General features: G+C 36.0%; 1 protein-coding gene across 3 annotated transcripts in view; it reads left to right on the top strand.

Moving 5' to 3' along the window:
• Positions 1-20,443, top strand: part of BBS9 (Bardet-Biedl syndrome 9) — a 476,883-nt gene that overhangs the window by 172,855 nt on the left and 283,585 nt on the right. For all 3 annotated transcript variants that reach the window (XM_061414167.1, XM_061414166.1, XM_061414165.1), the window contains exon 10: positions 14,839-15,020. In XM_061414167.1, the coding sequence (XP_061270151.1) occupies positions 14,839-15,020 (182 nt within the window). The remainder of the gene's footprint in view (positions 1-14,838; positions 15,021-20,443) is intronic.

The raw sequence follows: 20,443 nt of genomic DNA, 5'->3' as shown, positions 1-20,443 counted from the left end.
CAGGTGTGTCTTTTTTTGTTTTTTGTTTTGTTGTTATTTATTTTATTGTGTTTTAATATTTTTTTTCTTAAAAAAAATCAATTTATTTTAATTGGAGGCTAATTACTGTACAACATTGTAGTGGTTTTTGCCACACATTGACATGAGTCAGCCATGGGTGTACATGTGTTCCCCATCCTGAACCCCCCTCCCACCTCCCTCCCCATCCCCTCCCTCAGGATTATCCCAGTGCACTGGCCCTGAGCACCCTGTCTCATGCAGCAAACCTGGACTAACGATCTATTTCACATATGGTAATATACATGTTTCAGTGCTATTCTCTCAAATCATCCCACCCTTGCCTTTCCCCACAGGAGTCCAAAAGTCTGTTCTTTACATCTGTGTCTCATTTGCTGTCTTGCATCATTACCATCTTTCTAAATTCCATATATATGTGTTAATATACTGTATTGGTGTTTTTTTTTCTGACTTACTTCACTCTATATAATAGGCTCCAGTTTCATTCACCTCATTAGAACTGATTCAAATACATTTTTTAATAGCTGAGTAATATTCCATTGTGTATATGTAGCACAGCTTTCTTATCCATTCATCTGCCGATGGACATCTAGGTTGCTTCCATGTCCTAGCTGTTGTAAACAGTGCTGTGATGAACATCGGGGTACATATGTCTCTTTCAATTCTGGTTTCCTTGGTGTATATGCCCAGCAGTGGGATTGCTGGGTCATATGGCAGTTCTGTTTCCAGTTTTTAAAAGAATCTCTAGACTGTTCTCCATAGTGGCTGCACTAGTTTGCATTCCCACCAACAGTGTAAGAGGGTTCTCTTTTCTCTACACCCACTCCAGCATTTATTTTTTGTAGACTTTTTGATAGCAGCCATTCTGACCATTGTGAAATGGTACCTCATTGTGGTTTTGATTTGCATTTCTCTGATAATGAGTGATGTTGAGCATCTTTTCATGTGTTTGTTAGCCATCTGGATGTCTTTGGAGAAATGTTTGTTTAGTTCTTTGGCCCATTTTTTGATTGGGTCGTCTATTGTTCTGGAATTGAGCTGCAGGAGCTGCTTGTATATTTTTGAGATTAATTCTTTGTCAGTTGCTTCATTTGCTATTATTTTCTCCAATTCTGAAGACTGTCTTTTCACCCGGCTTATAGTTTCTTTTGTTGTGCAAAAGCTTTTACGTTTAATTAGGTCCCATTTGTTTATTTTTGCTTTTATTTCCATTACTCTGGGAGGTGGGTCATAGAGTATCCTGCTATGATTTATGTCAGAGAGTGTTTGCCTGTGCTTTTCTTTTAGGAGTTTTATAGTTTCTGGTCTTACATTTAGATCTTTAATCCATTTTGAATTTATTTTTGTGTATGGTGTTAGAAAGTGTTCTAGTTTCCTTTTTTTACAAGTGGTTGACAAATTTTCCCAGCACCACTTGTTAAAGAGATTGTCTGTTTTGCATTGTATATTCTTGCCTCCTTTGTCAAAGATAAGGTGTCCATAGGTGCGTGGATTTGTCTCTGGGCTTTCTATTTTGTTCCATTAATCTATATTTCTGTCTTTGTGCCAGTACCTTCCTGTCTTGATGACTGTAGCTTTGTAGTATAGTTTGAAGCCAGATAGGTTGATTCCTCCAGTTCCATTCTTCTTTCTCAAGATTGCTTTGGCATTTGAGGTTTTTTTTTTTTGTATTTCCATACAAATTGTGAAATTATTCTAGTTCTCTGAAAAATTACTAGAGCTAATCAATGAATATTGTAAAGTTGCAGGATATAAAATTAACACATAGAAATCCCTTGCATTCCTATACACTAACAATGAGAAAACAGAAAGAGAAATTAAGGAAACAATTCCATTCACCATTGCAACAAAAAGAATAAAATACTTGGGAATAAATCTACCTTAAAAAACAAAAGACCTATATATAGAAAAGTATAAAACACTGGTAAAAGAAATCAAAGATGACACAAATAGATGGAGAAATATACCATGTTCATGGATCGGAAGAATCAATATAATGAAAATGAGTATACTACCCAAAGCAATCTATAGATTCAATGCAGTCCCTATCAAGCTACCAATGGAGTAAGCGTCTTTTAATTTCATGGCTGCAGTCACCATCTGCAGTGATTTTGGAGCCCAAGAAAATGAAATCTGACATTGTTTCTACATTTTCCCCATCTATTTGCCATGAAGTGATAGGATGCCATGATCTTAGTTTTTTGAATGTTGAGCTTTAAGCCAACTTTTTCACTCTCCTCTTTGACCTTCGTCAAAAGGCTCTTTAGATCCTGTTCACTTTCTGCCATTAAAGTGGTATCATCTGCATATCTGAGGTTATTGATATTTCTTCTGCCAATCTTGATTCTAGTTTATGATTCATCCAGCCTAACATTTTGCATGATGTTCTCTGTATGTAAGTTAAATAAGCAGGGTGAAAATATACAATAGAAAAAAGTATAAATGTATTATTTAACAGTTTCCATGGACAGAAGTCCAAATCAAGGTGTGAGTGAATATTTTCTTTTAAAGGCCCTGAGGGAGAATGTATTCCATGCTTCTCTCCCAGCTCTGTCTGGCAATTCTTGCTGTTCCCTGGTTTGTAGATACATTATGCCAATGTCTCTCCACGTCTGTCTTTTCCTGATCTCTTTCTTTGTTTCTCTGTCACTTTTCTTTTTTTTGTCTTTTTTAAGGACACACATAATTGGGTTTCTAGCCCATCAATCCAAGAGGCTCTCATTATTCTCTTAGCCTAAGCAAGAGACAGGTCTAGTCCAGATTGAAGAGGTGAGGGACTAGACTGCAATCCTTGATGAAAGAAGCTATACAGTCACATTGCAAGAGCTGTGGATATATAGCAGAGAAAATTTGGGCCCTATTTGCAATCTACCACACTGATAAAGAGAAATGGGCAGGATGGAAGAGAAAGTTGAATAAGGGTGGGAATGGGTGCTAAAGTATGAGGCAGGTCCCAGGTCATGTCAAGGTAGATTGCATTCATTATCACTACAAGTATTTAGTGTTGCTGGTATCATTTTATACATATTTGTGTATCTATGTATGCATTTTATTTGCTTCTTTTTAAACCCTCCAACTTTTCTGTTATGGAAATGGTTAAATATATACAAAGTAAGTGGACGGTATTGTGAACTGCCTTGTATCCAGTGCCCAGCTTCAGCAGTTATCAGTGTTAATGTGGCATTTGTTGTTGCTCAGTCTCTCAGTCGTGTCCGACTCTTTGCGACCCCATGGACTGCAGCATGCCATGCGTCCCTGTCCTACACTGTCTCCTGGAGTTTGCTCAAACTCATGTCCATTGAATCGATGATGCCACCCAACCGTCTCGTCCTCTGTTGCTCCCTTCTCTTCTTGTCCTCAGTCTTTCTAAGTATCAGGGTGTTTTCCAATGAGTTGGCTCCTGGGAAGTCTTCTAATAGTGATTTTAATTTTCATTTCTCTAATGACTAATAATATTGAGCATTTTTCTTAGTTTGTTGACAAGTTTTATACTTTGTAAAGTGGCTGTGGAGGTTTTTCCCAGTTGAGTTTGTTGTATGTGTGTGTTTTCATTTATTTTAATAGTTATTTATGTGTTTTTAAGGGTTCTTTTGATAAGAAGCTTTGAATATGAAATCTAACTTGTCATTTTTCTTTTATGATTTTTACTATCTACATCCTAAGAAATCTTTTGTCTATTCCAGGTCATGAAGATATTGTTCTATATTTTCTTTAAAAAGCTTATACTTTTTTTTTTTTTTTAAAGCTTATAGGTTTAACTCTTATGTTTGGTTCAGTGATCCATCTCAAATTAATTTCTGTGTATACTGTGAGTTTTATTGTTTCCATATGGATAGTCAGTTCTTCAAACACCATTTATTAAAAAGACTTTCCTTTCCCCATTAAATGCCTTTGGCATCTTTGTTGAAAATCAGTTGACTGCATGAGTGTAGGTTTGTTTCTGGAGTCTCCTTTTTGTTCCATTGATCTATTTATCCTCATGTCAGTACTGCATCGTCTTGATTACTCTAGATTTATAGTGTGTCTTGAAGTCAAATTATGAAAACCCTCCATCTCTGTTCTTTTTTCATTATTGTTTTGCCATTCTAGTCTTTTTGGCATTTTCATAGAAATGTGGAAATCAGCTTGTCAGTTTCTACAAAAAAAAAGAAAGAAAAAACTTTCTGGGATTTTCATTTGGATTACATTACTTTATGGATCATTTTGGTAAGAATTATTTTAAACATCTTTTAGAATACATCTTTTAAAACCATATTTTTGCTGATGTCACTCACTAGCTGAAAAGCCTTCACTGGTTCTGTAATTATATGGATTAAAGTTTAAGATCTTTAGATGGCTTTATTCGCAAGAGTTTCTTTCCTCTTTATTTAATCCACTGAATGTTGTATCCAGGCTGCTTGTTCTTTCTCATACATAGTCTAAATTTTCTCCCTCTTCTCTTATTTTCTTCTTACTAGAATTTCTTCACACCTGTTCTCCAAATCCCAAAGGCTCCAATATTACAATTATGTATGTTATAATGTAATAAATTACAAGTTAACAATAAGGAGGCTATAAAAATAAATTGCCACATTTAGAATGGATAAGCAATCAGGTCTTACTGTATAGCATAGGGAAGTATATCCAATCTCCTGGGATAAGCCATAATGAAAAATAATATTAAAACATAATGTATATATGTGAAAAACTGAATTACTTTGGTGTACCTCAGGGATTGGCACAACATTGTAAATCAACTATATGTCATTAAAAAACAAATAAAAAATAAATTGTCATGGGGCAGATCATTTAAAATTTATACAGCTGTAATTAGAGCACCAGAAAGTAACAAAATCTAATCAAACCTACCAAATAAAAAAAAACCAAACCCAAATAACAATCATATTAAAATAGGACTTTACTTTAAAATAGAAAGATGATGATAATCTGAAGAAAGGGTGGAGGACAAAACAAGAGCAAAATACACACTGATCATGAGAACCATGTAAGAAGCACTTTCAATCCAGGACATATTTGCAAACCGAGCCACGAAGAATAGTGGAATGATGCTGCATTGTGTATAGCCATGTACGTTATTTCTTTGCTACTGCTTGGAAGTTCAAACATTCAGGTGATAGGAAAAACAGTATGAATCAACTTCACAGTTCTGCTGACATCATTTCCTTGCTTACACATCACATGTGAATTAATTCTGGAAATGAGAGGTAAATAGTAAAAAGACTAGAAGAATAGCATGCTCCTTCTTACTTCTTGTTTTCTGTTTTAGTAGTATTTTGGCAAAGGTATGAAAGAATCCAAAATTGGCTTAACCATAAGAGCAATTATAATATGAAGTATTTCTAGCATAAAAATTATTTCTCTTTTGTTTAAGGCATAATGTCTTCATAAGAACTGACCAGAAAGCCACATCCCTGTTAGATTCTGTAGATACCTATGAATCTACTTTATAACTTAGATAGTTTACAGTTGATAATTCTCATCCAAAGATATTTAAAATTTCATCTTATTCTTCAGAGTTGGAACCTGCTGACAATACCAGCTCCTAAATGGCTATCAAATATGCTTTTACTACTAAATTTCAAATGGTTTTGTCAGCTGTTAGGTTGGTGCAAAAGTAATTGCGGTTTTTCATTGTCAAAATTTGCCATTTGATATTGGAATACATTCTTAAATAAATGTGGTTTTGTTATACATCATTTTAATGCACTTTTCTTCCTTTATGTTTCTTGCTAGTGAACTACTGCATGCTGTTTTATTTTATATGTAATTTCGACTATGGAAATGGTGTTAGACAAAAAGCAAATTTGAACGATTTTCTTATTCAAGTTTAAAATGGATCATAAAGTAGCAAAGACAACTTGCAACATCAACAACATATTTGGCCCAGGAATTGCTAATGAACATACAGTGCAGTGGTGGTTCAATAAGTTTTTCAAAAGAGACAAGAGCCTTGAAGATGATGAGTTCATTGGCCGACCATTGGAAGTTGACAATGGTCAACTGAGGATCACCGAAACTCATCCTTTTATAACTATAGGAGAAGTTGCCGAAGAACTCAGTGTTGACCATTCTCTGGTCATTTGGCATTTGAAGCAAATTGGGAAGGTGAAGAGCTCAGTAAATTGGTACCTCTTGTGCTGACTGCAAATCAAAAAAATCATCGTTTTGAAGTGTTGTCTTATTCTATGCAACAGCAAACTATTTCTCAATTAGATTGTGACATGCAATGAAAAGTGGATTTTATATGATAACCAGATATGACCAGCTCAGTGATTGGACAAAGAAGAAGCTCCAAAGCAGTTCCCAAAGCCAAAGTTGTAGGAAAAATAGTTGTGGTCACTGTTTGGGGGTGTCTGATTCACTATAACTTTCTGAATCCTGGCAAAACCATTACAGCTGAGAAGTATGCTCAGCCAATCAAGATTCAGTGAAAACTGCAGTGCTTGCAGCTGTCATTGATCAACAGAGAAGGGCTCAATTGTTCTCCATGACACATCGTGGAGTGCCTAAACATCTGTGTCTATACTGACTGCACATCCCACAACCAGCGCTTCAAAAGTTGAATGAATTAGGCTATGAAGTTTTTCCTCATGTGCCATATTCACCTGATCTCTCACCAACTGAGTACCACTTCTTCAAGCACCTTGACAACTTTTTGCAGGAATAACACTTCCACAACCAGCAAAAACTGCTTTCCAACTGTTTTTTGAATCCTGAAGAACAGATTTTAAAAAAAATTAATTTATTTTTAGTTGAAGGATAATTGCTTTACAGAATTTTGTTGTTTTCTGTCAAACCTCAGCATGAATCAGCCATAGGTATACCTATGTCCACCCCACCTAGAACCTCCCTCCCATCTCCCTCCCCATCCCAGCCCTCTAAGTTGATATAGAGCCTCTGTTTGAGTTCCCTGAGACATACAACAAATTCCCACTGGATATCTATTTTACATATGATAATGTAAGCTGGTTTTAGAAAAGGCAGAGGAACTAGAGATCAAATTGCCAACATCCACTGGATCATCGAAAAAGCAAAAGAGTTCCAGAAAAACATCTGTTTCTGCTTTATTGACTATGCCAAAGCCTTTGACTGTGTGGATCACAATAAACTGTGGAAAATTCTGAAAGAGATGGGAATACCAGACTACCTGACCTGCCTCTTGAGAAACGTATATGCAGGTCAGGAAGCAACAGTTAGAACTGGACATGGAAGAACAGACTGGTTCCAAATAGGAAAAGGAGTACGTCAAGGCTGTATATTGTCACCCTACTTATTTAACTTAGATGCAGAGTACATCATGAAAAATGCTAGGCTGGAGGAAGCGCAAGCTGGAATCAAGACTGCCGGGAGAAATATCAGTAACCTCAGATATGCAGAAGATACCACCCTTATGGCAGAAAGTGAAGAAGAACTAAAGAGCCTCTTGATGAAAGTGAAAGAGGAGAGTGAAAAAGTTGGCTTCAAGCTCAACATTCAGAAAACTAAGATCACGGCATCCGGTCCCATCACTTTATGGCAAATATATGGGGAAACAGTGGAAAAAGTGGCTGACTTTATTTTTCTGAGCTCCAAAATCACTGCAGATGGTGACTGCAGCCATGAAATTAAAAGACGCTTACTCCTTGGAAGGAAAGTTATGGCCAAGCTGCTGCTGATGCTAAGTCGCTTCAGTCATGTCCGACTCTGTGTGACCCCATAGACAGCAGCCCACCAGGCTAGACAGCATATTAAAAAGCAGAGACATTACTTTGCCAACAAAGGTCCATCTAGTCAGTTTAGTTCAGTTCAGTTCAGTCGCTCAGTCGTGTCCGACTCTTTGCGACCCCATGAACCGCAGCAGGCTAGGCCTCCCTGTCCATCACCAATTCCCGGAGTCCACCCAAACCCATGTCCATTGTGTCGGTGATGCCATCCAACCATCTCATCCTCCGTTGTCCCCTTCTCCTCCTGCCCTGAATCTTTCCCAGCATCAGGGTCTTTTCAAATGAGTCAGCTCTCCACATCAGGTGGCCAAAGTATTGGAGTTTCAGCTTCAACATCAGTCCTTCCAAAGAACATCCAGGACTGATCTCGTTTAGGATGGACTGGTTGGATCTCCTTGCAGTCCAAGGGACTCTCAAGAGTCTTCTCCAGCACCACAGTTCAAAAGCATCAGTTCTTCGGTGCTCAGCTTTCTTTATAGTCCAACTCTCACATCCATACATGACTACTGGAAAAACCATAGCCTTGAGTAGATGGACCTTTGTTGGCAAAGTAATGTGGTCATACAAATAAATTCTTTGGTACCATCTTTCTAGATTCCATATATATGTGTTAGGATATTACATTTATCTTTCTCTTTCTGACTTACTTCACTCTGTATAATAGGTTCTAGGTTCATCCGTCTCATTAGAATTGATTCAAAGTCATTCCTTTTTATAGCTGAGTATTATTCCATTGTATATATACCACAGCTTCTTTATTCATCTGTTGATGGAGATCTAGGTTGCTTCTGTGTTCTAGCTATTGTAAATAGTGCTGCAGTGAACGTTGGGGTACATGTGTTTTTCTTCAATTTTGGTTTCCTTAGGGTATTTGCCTAGGAGTGGGATTGTTGGGTCACATGGTGGTTTTATCCCTATTTTTTTTTTTTTGAGGAATCTCCATACTGTCTTCCATAGTGGCTGTATCAATTTACATTCTCACCAACAGTGCAAGAGTGTTCCTTTTTCTCCACACCCTCCCCAGCATTTATTGTTGTAGACTTTTTGATGATGGCTGTTCTGACTGGTTTGAGGATATATCTCATTGTAGTTTTGATTTGCAGTTCTCTAATAACAAGCGATGTTGAGCATCTTTTCATGTGTTTGTTAGCCATGTATGTCTTCTTTGGAGAAATGTCTGTTTAGGTCTTTATCCCACTTTTTGATTGGGTTGGTTGTTTTTCTGGCATTGACTTGTATGAGCTGCTTTGGAAATTAATCCTTTGTCAGTTGTTTCTTTGCTATTATTTTCTCCCATTCTGAGGGTTGTCTTTTTACCTTGCTTATAGTTTCCCTTGCTGTGCAAAAGTTTTAAGTTTAATCAGGTCCCACTTGTTTACTTTTGTGTTTATTTCCATTACTCTAGGAGGTGGGTCATAGAGGATATCAGTTTGATTTATGTCATAGGCTGTTCTGTCTATGCTTTCCTCTAAGAGTTTTATAGTTTCTGGTCTTACATTTAGGTCTTCAATCCATTTTGAGTTTATCTTTGTGTATGGTTATGAATTGTTCTAATTTCATTCTTTTACATGTAGCTGTCCAGTTTTCCCAGCACCACTTGTTAAAGAGGCTGTCTTTGCCCCATTGCGTATTCTTGTCTCCTTTGTCAAAAATAAGGTATCCATAGGTGCATGGGTTTATTTCAGGGCTTTCTATCTTGTTCCATTGGTTTATATTTCTATTTTTACCAAAGCATAGATTTGTATGCTACAGGAATAAACAAACATTTCTCATTGGCAAAAATGTGTGATGATAATGATTCCTATTTTGATTAATAAAGATATATTTGAGCCTAGTTATAATGATTTAAAATTCACGGTCTGAAATAGCAATTACTTTTGCACCAATCTCAATGTGAGGATCTAATTGTAATCATTTTGTATTTAATTTTGTAGATTAAAACAAATATCATTCACATGACCTTGGAGAATTTGTCTCTTTTAGTTTTTTATTTGCCATATTTGACTCTTGAATACTTAGGCATTTTGTTTGAATAAAAGCTCTTCTGTATTTCATTTAAAGTACAGCTCAGTTAAATGTCAAATCATTTTGTTTCTTAGCATTTAATATTTGCTGAATATATAATCCACTCTAAAAAATCATTTTGTATGAAGTGTCATTTGTTGCCTTCTGAGGGCAGCTATATAGAAATGGAAATTTCATATCTGATGCCAGAAATTCTGCAGCTTTTTGCAGCTGTGCTTATTATCTCCTGGTAACCAGTCTCTATTATTTTCTGTTTTTCCAGGGTTTCATTCTTCTTCTTTTTTTTTGTAAAGTGAAGGCATATGAAACCTCTCTTCATAAGGTTACTGGGGTGATTAAGTGAGATAATGTGATTTCTAAATATGTTTTTATCTTTCCCTTTCTTCATTCTCATTGTCCTTGCCTGTCCTTCCTGTATTAACCCCCCACCTCAGCCCCTACCTCTCACCCCCGCGGTCTCTCCACAAGCAATTAGAATAGATCTTTGTCAAAGATAAATCAGATCTTGCTGCTTCTCTCTCTTCTACTTTAAAACCTTTTGTAATTTCTTATTTTTTAAGTATAAAATTCACAATTTTAAACAGAGTTTATAAGAGCCTGTAAGATTTTACTCTATGTAATTCTGTTGTTATTGTTTAGTCACTAAGTCGTGTGTGAGTCTTTGTGACACGATGGACTGTAGCCTGCCAGGCTCCTCTGTCTATGGGATTTCCCAGGCAAGAATACTGGAGTGGATTGCCACTCCCTTCTCTAGGGGATCTTCCCGACCCAGTGATGGGACCTGTGTCTCCTGGTTTGGCAGGCAGATTATCACTGAGCTACCTAGGAAGCCCATGTAATTTCTATATCCCTCTTAATTTTCTTCAATCTAACCACTTTGAGCTTCTTAGTTTCACTGCTTGTGTAATACATTTCCTTTTCTTGGAAAGATGAAAGGCTTAAGGAATAACATTTAAATTGGAGGGAAGCAGCCAAAATCAGGAGCTCAGTTGTAGCCATGTCCAGCTTTAGATGTCTATTCGCCTTCCAAGTGGAGATACCAAGTACGCCACTGGATGTACACAGTTTGACTTCGGGTGAGATGTCTGTTTGGAGATATAAATGGAGCTGGCACAAAAAGGGTATTTAAAGTCATGGGATAGAAAGAGTTCACCAAGGCCAGAGTCCTCTGCCTTTAGTCTGTTCACTTTTTCCTTTTTAAATCTCTGAGAATCTACTTATAACTCAGGATCTAGATTCTGCATCCTTTGCCCAGTGAAGACTTGCTCTGCTGTTACATGTATGGTCATTATACTGCACTCTTCATATAGCATCTGACATGTTCTGTTGCAATTGCTATTTTTTTAAATAGGTTGTTCCTTTGCAATTAGACCAGAATTTTTTTTTTATGGAGTCAGCACCATATCTTATTTGCCTTTGTAACTCTGGTATAGCAGATGCTTAATAAATGTATCTTAAACAAATGATTACAAAGTGACTCAAAATATGATCAAGTGATCAAGTCTAGCCTGTTGGGGCTAAGGAAGGACTGCCTCCACTGAGTCTGCCTGCTATGGGTAAGGGAACTGCCTTTAAATCACGTGCTCTGTATTGAGGCAGAGTAAAAATTGAGTACAATAAGTAGTATTTAAGTTTTAAAGATTTCTGTGATATCTATATCTCATAATAAAAACCACGCTGAAGATTTGAAAGCTTGAAATATTTCTATTTTGCACAAGGTGCAGCTGGACAAGAAACCATTTGATTCAATGCATGTTCTCTTCATTTGTTTTTAAAGCTATTATTCATTTGTTTTTATCATATTAGTAAAAGAAAGTGTTCATTTTTATTTTTTTGAGTATTTCAAGTACTTTCAGATTTTTAATTTTATAGCTTGGCCTTGTCAGAAAAAGAACTAGATGAAGGTTTTAATTCCATAGATTACTCAACTTTTAAGTAGCTGATTCAAGTGAATTGTATATTCCCTTTGATCTTTTTCTTTGGGGATGTACTCATATTTTCATTGATTTGTAAGAGTTCTTTACATGTTAGATGAAATATATAAAAAAAATTTTATAGGTCAAAAACAGTGAATATCCACAACTTCATACAGTTCAACTTAAATCATATATTTTACGTTGGTTGCCAAGGTTTCCCCCAGTTTGTTTGTCTTTTGTTCTTTTTACCATGATGTTATTTTTAAAGCATATAACAAGTTTAAAACTTTTTTGTGGTTTAATTTAGAGATCCTTTGCTTTGTAGTTTCCTCTATTGCTTTTTCACAGCAAAGTTCTTTCCATCTCAAGGGCAGATAAATATTTTTGTAGTTTCATATTTTTAAATTTAACTTTTAAAATCCATCTGGAATTTTGTTTGAATGTATTGTTAGGGCCAGGATCTGTTTACTGAATGATGAAACAATTACTTTCAGATTCCTGAGCTAGCTCTATTGTTTAATTTCATGCTCCATTGCTAAAATCACAAAATTATTATGTCCTAGTAATATAACATCTCTGACCTTGAGTCCTCATAAAATACATTATTCTGGTTCCTTGGTTTAGCTGATGTATTTCAAGGACCAGTAATAATCCTGAGACTTAATTTGGCAGTGTTAACTCTACTTTAAATGTGTAAGTAATGGGGTACACAATACTTGGTTTACTTGATGACATCTTCCAGCATAAAATTCTATCACTCAAAACACTTTACACATTGTCACATGGACAATAAATATTGTGTAAGAAGATATTTTTTAAGTAGAAAGATTTTTTAAAAATCTTGATTTTTTTAATGTAAAAAAATCAAGATATTAAAAAAAATCTTGGTTTTCTATTTAATTTGGGCTTTATACTTAAGTTTGGCTTAACTTTAGAAATGATATATATGTATATTAAAATTTTTCATTTGTGTTTAACATAACGAGTGATGACATTACTTATATATTAAGTAGTACTATAGGCCTGTGTCAAACTGTCTGTCTCATCATAGACAGAAATTTCACTCATTTATTCTAAAGTTTTTAGAGCTTGTATTAGTATTCCTATGGAATAAAACATGCAATGTTAAATGAATTCAGCTTTTCTAAATTTTTGTTATTTGATCCAAATTGTATGTAATGGCTCTAATGCCATTGATAAGAAAAAAGTAAATTGCTTAAGTTTTATAATTTAGTGTGAAGGCATTCTGGAGACCCTTGGTAAGCTCTTCCAGTAAGGAAAGATCCTGGCTCCTCTCTTTTCCTTTTGAACACCTCAAAACATCAGTAAGGAATTTTTTCTTTTTGAGACACTGAAGAAAATATGTGTATATACCAGTATCAAACTGTGTCTGAACTCAGAAACTTAATAGGTTCAGATAAATTTTTAGATAAATCCCTGGGTTTAAATTATTGCTTTTTGCCATCTAAAACAGTGGGATGTAACTGATTCTCTAATAAGCTATCCAGTTCAAAGACCAAGTAAATTTGGATAGTAAGGTATACTTATATTGGCTCATGCTAGGTTTCCTTTATAATGGACCACTCAAAGGGTGAAGATGAAATGGATATAACCCTTCTGGACTCAAAGAGTTGATGATTACCACATTGTCTGAGAACCTCTGCCTTTTAGTTTCCTAGTGTTTCCTTAGGACTTATTGTGTTTCCAAACTTTAGTAGGTCTGAGTAGATTGGGGACAGACGAATTCAATAGGGACAGAGGTTTGCCCTCTTGAAATGAGTTTGTCTGAGCTGGAAGTTGAGATTTCTGTGGCCACTAGGTGGCTTCAGTTGCCTGAAAAGAAAAGGTCAGGTCCAGAGGTTCTGTAGGGGTGAAAACATTTTATTTTAGGAAAATAATTTTATTTGGGAGTATTTATTTTCTGAGCTAGATTGGCAGAACAAGTTTGTTCGACTTAAAGACCTTTGAGGATCACCTACTTTCACCTTCTCATTTCAGAAATAAGAGCATTTAGGAAGACTTGACCAAGTTGGCACAACTACACTGGGCAGAGGTAGAGCTAGAACCTAAGTATCCTTTTAGTTTTTAGCTAGTTTTTTAATCTGTTGAATCAGAGATACCAATCTATTTTTTTATTATTATTGCCAATCTATTTATTATTATTATTATAAATACCAATCTATTTATTATTCTTATTATTATGAGGTCACAGTACAGAATTATGTATAAGTCCTGGAGAAAGATTTTGTAGGAATATTGCGTTTAAAGCAGATGGTAAAGTTGCTGGTGGCCACCTTATGGGATGGATTGAGCAATGACAGTGTTTACTCTTAGTCAAGCTGAACTTTTAGTTTAATGAGCTACATTTTTTCATGACCAAAAGAATTAAAAAATTCTTATTTGTTCTGAATGAGTCCTAGACCCTTATATATATCCTAACTCCTTTTCTTCAGATGAATAACCACATTTTTTTTTCAAGTTATTGTGTCTCTCAAGTTTTCTGTTGTTTTTGATTAATAACTTTTATAACAGGGTTGGAAAACTTTTGTAAAAATCAAAAGCCAGAAAACACAACAAACAAAGTCATTATATATCAGTTCAAAATGGCTCATGACAATATTGAGTTTCTTTCCCTCTGCTCAGGATGGGGAGGAAGCAAATAGTATCATTTCATCTACTTCTATAGTAAGTTCAGGAAAACATACAACTTTTATTATTAAACATTTATGCTTAAGTTATCGATAATTTATATATTATGGCTGTTTCTAGAGAATAACAGAGATAAGGGAGACTTTAAGAGAGAAAGAAAGAGTGAAAGGGTGGGGAGGAAAAGAGATAATCAGGATGATAAGAGTGATGGGGAAAGAGCTAGAAAGTGAGAGAAAGGGAGACTTCTATCTAAAAGTGAAGGGAGAGAGAACAGACCAGAGAGCTCCTTGAGGAGAGCACATGAAGGAAGCCATGGTGAGTGACCTGGGGAGGGAGGGGGAGCATACGTCCCAAGGGTAGAGAGAAACAAAAGGAAAAGAGAAGGGCCCACATTTCTTTTCACGGCCTCCTCCATTTTCTTAATGGTATGTTGAAGCTGAATTGAATGAAAATGTAGTTGGTCACGTCTAAATCCATTAAACATTTTTAATTATGTCTCATTTTCTCTTCCTTTTTTTTTTTTAAAGTGATTTAAAGGGAGTGATAGTCACTCTGAGTGATGATGGTCATTTGCAGTGTTCATACCTGGGGACAGATCCTTCTTTGTTCCAAGCTCCAAAAGTTGAATCTAGAGAACTAAACTATGATGAACTTGATATGGAGTTGAAAGAACTTCAGAAAGTCATCAAAAATGTTAACAAATCACAAGGTATCTCATTTTCAGCTTTCTATTATAGTATTCATTGTAAAATTTATATTATTTTGTATATAGATAGTATTTTGTATCTGTTGATTTTCTCCCCCAGGCTTAATTAAAGTCATTTCTGTAAAAACAGCATTGCTCTTTAACATACTGGTCTTTGTGCTTAATTTGTATATTACAGCTTCTGAAAAATATGTCCTGTTTAAGGTAATACTTTTGTTAGTGTGTTTCACAGACAGTGCTATCTAGTTTTTTTCTTTAAACTCTAAGAAAGGATCATATATTTCTTCAGGTAGTGATCTTAGGCCTTTAGAAGAACATTGAAGTTTAGAGTGATCATTTATTAACTTCTAATATCCCTGAAAAAATTTTAGTTGCTTCTTTTAAAGGAAACCAGAGCAGTACATGAGTTACCACTTTATTACTAAAAATGTAGTCATTTGCAGCCCAGTAAGATAATTTATGTTTGTAGTTAATTAGCCATCCAAATGGAGTGTAGCCTGTGGTATGCTGATTTCTAGTGACTCAGAGGCTGATGATATTTTCAGTTCCTGAGTTTTGTATAACTCAATATTATCTTACTTGGGGCTTCACAAGGGTATAATTTTATTATAAATTAAAAGGAGAAACAAAACACCAATCCTGCAGTTTGAGTTGGACATGTGAAAAGCATTACTTTAAGTTCTCTTCTCAGGGTCAGGTAAAAGTATTTTTTTTAATGAGAAAAAATATGGACTATTTTCACATAAAAGAAATGTTAAAACAAGTAGGAATAATAAAAGAAGCAGAGCATAAAAAGCCAACCAAAACAACAGAGCCAATCTTAATCCTGGTCCAGTCACTTTCCTAGAGTTATGTATTTTTGAGTCTATATTACCAAGAGAGATTCAGAGGAATTTAGATAATATATTTCAAAACGTGAATATTAAAATAAAATTGTTTTGTTTTGGTTTTACACTTTCTCTTAGAAAGTTTTGAAAGTAAACAAATGAAACTTGGGTCTTTTAAGTATCTCCAAGTATTTAAAAACCCATTTGTTGTTGGCACTCTCTGGTCAAATAGAGAATAGTTTATATTGGGTGTGTCATATTGCAATATACACGTTTCCCATTTTTGATACTACTGTTTTGGGATTAATGAAATATAAATCTCATCTTGTCATTTAAAAATATAATTTGGGAAGAGTCGCATATATATATGTGTGTGTGTGTGTCGTGTGTGTATGAAACATGAAATTTGCAGAGTTCATTAAATTTAATGTAACTTTTCACTCCAAGTTTTATGTCTTGAGATTGTGGCATTTCTAAAAACAATGTGCTAATGACATTTTGATTAACACTTGATTATGTAAAACATTTCTGAGAAAAGTCCCTTCTAGCTTAGTTACTTTTTGGTGGCCAAAATGATGCCCTTGAGTACTCCAGTCTTTTCACCCAGGGATAGGCTATTTTACTTCTCATTACCCTCATTCTTCTTTGTATATTGAAATAACTGCTAATTAAGCTAGGGATGAACCCACAGACTTGAGTGCAAAGTTTGTTATTTACATAACCTCAAAGTTAATATTTGAAGTTCTCTGCCCCTTCTTTACCACCATCATTTGATTTTATTCATAAAAATGAAATAGAGACTCTTTAAAAAAAAAAAAAAGGAGAGACTTTTAACATAGTTTATTTCTAGAATATGGAAAGAATTTACTGTTTTTTGCACTTATAAAATTGTGGTATATTTGTTCATTAAAATACCTATAATTATATAAAAGCACCAAATCATTTCACTATAGCAGATTATGAGAAGTTAAAACTCTGAACTTTTTGATGACCTCATTATAGTAGAGTGACTTTAACTTGCAAAAAAAATGTTCTTTTCAGTCTTGTGGGTTATGTTCAGCACTTAAAGTTTTTTTTTTTTTCTTCAAAGCAAGAATTGCAGCAAAATATAAAGCCAATTTAAAGAATACCTTTTGTTGTACACATGGTGTATATTATCTACCATAATAAAAGTGTTTTTGAAGCTGATTTTATGTGTGTAAGTTATATGAGGAGTGTATGTTATAAGCATGAAATAATATCAATAGTAATAATTTCTGTATGGCTCATGGATTTTGAAGCTTTTCATATTCAACTCATTAGTTAGAATCCTACATTGCATTTCTGTTACCAGTAGTCAACAACATCTGTTAGTAGACACTTTCAAAAATAGAGTTTCCTTATGATTTATTTAGATAGTTGATATGTTCTTTCTTTGGGATAAGTATGAAGGAATGAGTACAGTATTGACATAGACTCCCACACAGCATGTCTTCAGGAAGGAAAAGAGAGCAGTAAGATATAGGCATATAACTGAAAGTCTGCACCTATTTGAAGTATGCCTAGGATAACTTAAGTTGCTTCTACCATTGAATGGTAGAAACATTCATGCTTGGTAACCTTGTTGGAAATTGTGCTGTTCAGACTTATGTCTGGCTGTCTATAACAGAATACTCAAATAAAGTGGCTTAAACAAGGCAGAGGTTTACTTCTTTCTCATGGAAAAGAAGTCCAGTAATGAGCAGTCCAGGGTTGGCTTGGCAGTTCCACTGCCGTGAGGGACTTTTGAGTCCTTCTCACCCGGGTCTTCTGTTGGTTCAGGATGGCTTCTGGAACTCTTGCCTCACATCTGCAGCTGAGTCAGCCCACTAAGGATCTTTCCTGGAAGCCACACCCTGAACAACTTCTGCTTATATCTCACTGGCCACTCCAAGCTGGGAAATTTGGCGTTTTGGTTGAACAGTTTGGTTGAGCGGAGGACTAGGCTCCAAGCTTAGGATAAAATTGGACTCTTTTTTTAGTAAAGAAGAACCAAAGATTCATTACTGGGTGGGCAATGAGCAACCTTTTGTGCTCTAAGTTGTGGAAATTCCTATTCCAAATCTTGCCATTTTGGTGAGAATTTCTGGTGGCGGTTGTAGGCAGTTCTTCTCTTTGTGAGACAGCGGATTCATGTGACATCATCCAGATGCTTTCTATATTTTCAGTCAGCCATCCTCAGGGTTTGGGGGATGTTCCCTCTGAGGGTCACAAGGTTATTTCAGCAGTTTCAGGCAACATGTACAAATATGATTTCCAGGGAAGGAGACAGATATTTCTCCCAAGTCTCCCCATTTATTAGGGAGGAATAACTTTCCCAGAACCACATACCAGCACCCCAGCTCCCACCAGTTCTCACGTCACATCTGCCAGGATTAGGTTCCATGCTCAGGCCTGAAATAACAAAAGGTCAGGGGAATGAAACCACCATGCTTGGATTTGACCAATCCAGTGATTAAGATGGAAGTGAATTAGGGGAATTCAATGGAAGTGAATTAGATGGAAGTGAATCAGCAGAACTAGGGGTCTACCACAAAGGAGGAGGAGAAGGGAAGAATGGACGTTAGTGGGGCAGCCAATAATCTGCACACTATTATGTATTATTATGTATTAAGTGAAAGTCACTCAGTTGTGTCTGACGCTGCGACCCCATGGACAACACAGTCCATGGCATTCTTCAAGCCCAGGATACTAAAATACTGGAGTGGGCAGCTGTTCCCTTCTCTGGGAGATCTTCCCAACCCAGGGATCAAACTCAGGTCTCCCACATTCCAGGTGGACTCTTTACCAGCTAAGCCACCAGGGAAGCCCTATGTATGTATATATACACGTATGTTTGTGCATATGTATTATTTATGTTTCTTGTTTACTTAGGGTCTCTATGGCTTGTTAATAATATCTCATTATGTACTATAAATGTTTTTGAAATTATGAAATTTTAAGTTGAAAATAAAATGAACATGGTAAAAACAATTCAAACAGTACTGAAAGCATAAAACCCAGGTCTTACTTCTACTAGAGTGTTTCAATGTAACCTTTATTGATAGTTTTGTGTATTCTGTAAGAAAGTTTTCTGTTTATATAATTGTTTTTACACAAATACGTGTGTATTAGAGACACTGTACTACATCTTGCTTTTTTAGATCAATAGCATATCTTGGAGTTCTTTCCTTGTCGGTATATAAAGATGGATAGCACTCTTACTTAACAGTTTTGGGTTTTGGACCATTGCACAGTATTGATAATACCATAACTTAGTTAACTATTTCCCTATTAATAGAACTATAACTAAGATTTAGGCTGTTTTGTTTTTGATAATTATCAGCAACAGAGAAACCCCTTGGACGTGAGTATTGGGTAAATGTTTGAAAGTAGAATTGTTAGGTCACAGGGTATGTGAGTTTTACATTTTGATTTGTTGTTGTTGTTTAGTTGCTAAACTGTGTCCAACTCTTTGCAACCCCACAGACTGCAGCATGCCAGACTTCCCTGTCCTTCACTATCTTGCAGAGTTTGCTGAAACTCATGTTCATTGAGTTGATGGTGCCATCCAACCATCTCATTCACCCACTTTTCCTCCTGCCTTCAGTCTTTCCCAGCATCAGGGTCTTTTCCAATGAGTCGTCTCTTTGTATCCAGTGGCCAAAGTATTGGAGCTTCAGTTTTGACGTCAGTCCTTCCAATGAATATTCAGGGTTGATTTTCTTTAGGATTGACTGGTTTGATCTCCTTTCTGTCCAAGGGACTCTCAAGAGTCTTCTCCAGCACCATAATTCAAAAACATAAATTCTTCGGCACTCAGCCTTCTTTATGGTCCAACTGTCACATCCATATATGTCTATTGGAAAAACCGTAACTTTGAGTTTATGGACCTTTTGTTGGCAAAGTGATGTCTCTGCTTTTTAATATGCTGTCTAGGTTTGTCATAGCTTTTCTTCCAAGGAACAAGCATCTTTTAATTTCATGGCTGTGGTCACTATCCACAGTGATTTTGGAGCCCAAGAAAATAAAATCTGCCCTTGTTTCCATTGTTTTCTCATCTGTTTGCCATGTATGTGTGTGTGCGTGTTAGTTGCTTAGTTGGGTCCGACTCTTTGCGACCGCATAGACTGTAGCCTGCCAGGCTCCTCTGTCCATGGAATTCTCCAGGCAAGAATACTGGAGTGGTTTGCCATTTCCTCACAAAGTGATGGCAAACGATCTTAAGATGTCACGATCTTAATTTTTTGAATGTTGAGTTTTAAGCCAGTTTTTCCACTCTTCCTCTTTCACCTTCATCAAGAGGCTCTTTAGTTCCTCTTCGCATTCTGCCATTAGGGAGGTATCATCTGCCTATCTGAGGTTGTTGATATTTCTCTCGGCAGTTATAGCCAATTTACCCTCATGGGTTATACTCTTTTGGGCTTCTAACAGTAGCTAAGGAGAGGGAATTGAAATTCCTAACATAGGTCAGTCAGACTCTTTGTGACCCCATGAATCACAGCATGCCAGGCCTCCCTGTCCATCACCAACTCCCGGAGTTTACTCAAACTCATGTCCATCAAGTCAGTGATGCCATCCAGCCATCTCATCCTCTGTCGT

The sequence above is a fragment of the Bos javanicus genome, chromosome 4 (genome assembly GCF_032452875.1).
Source record: "Bos javanicus breed banteng chromosome 4, ARS-OSU_banteng_1.0, whole genome shotgun sequence".
Taxonomy (NCBI): domain Eukaryota; kingdom Metazoa; phylum Chordata; class Mammalia; order Artiodactyla; family Bovidae; genus Bos; species Bos javanicus.
Note: the sequence above shows the minus strand (reverse complement) of the source record. Positions and strands in the feature narration are given on the sequence as shown.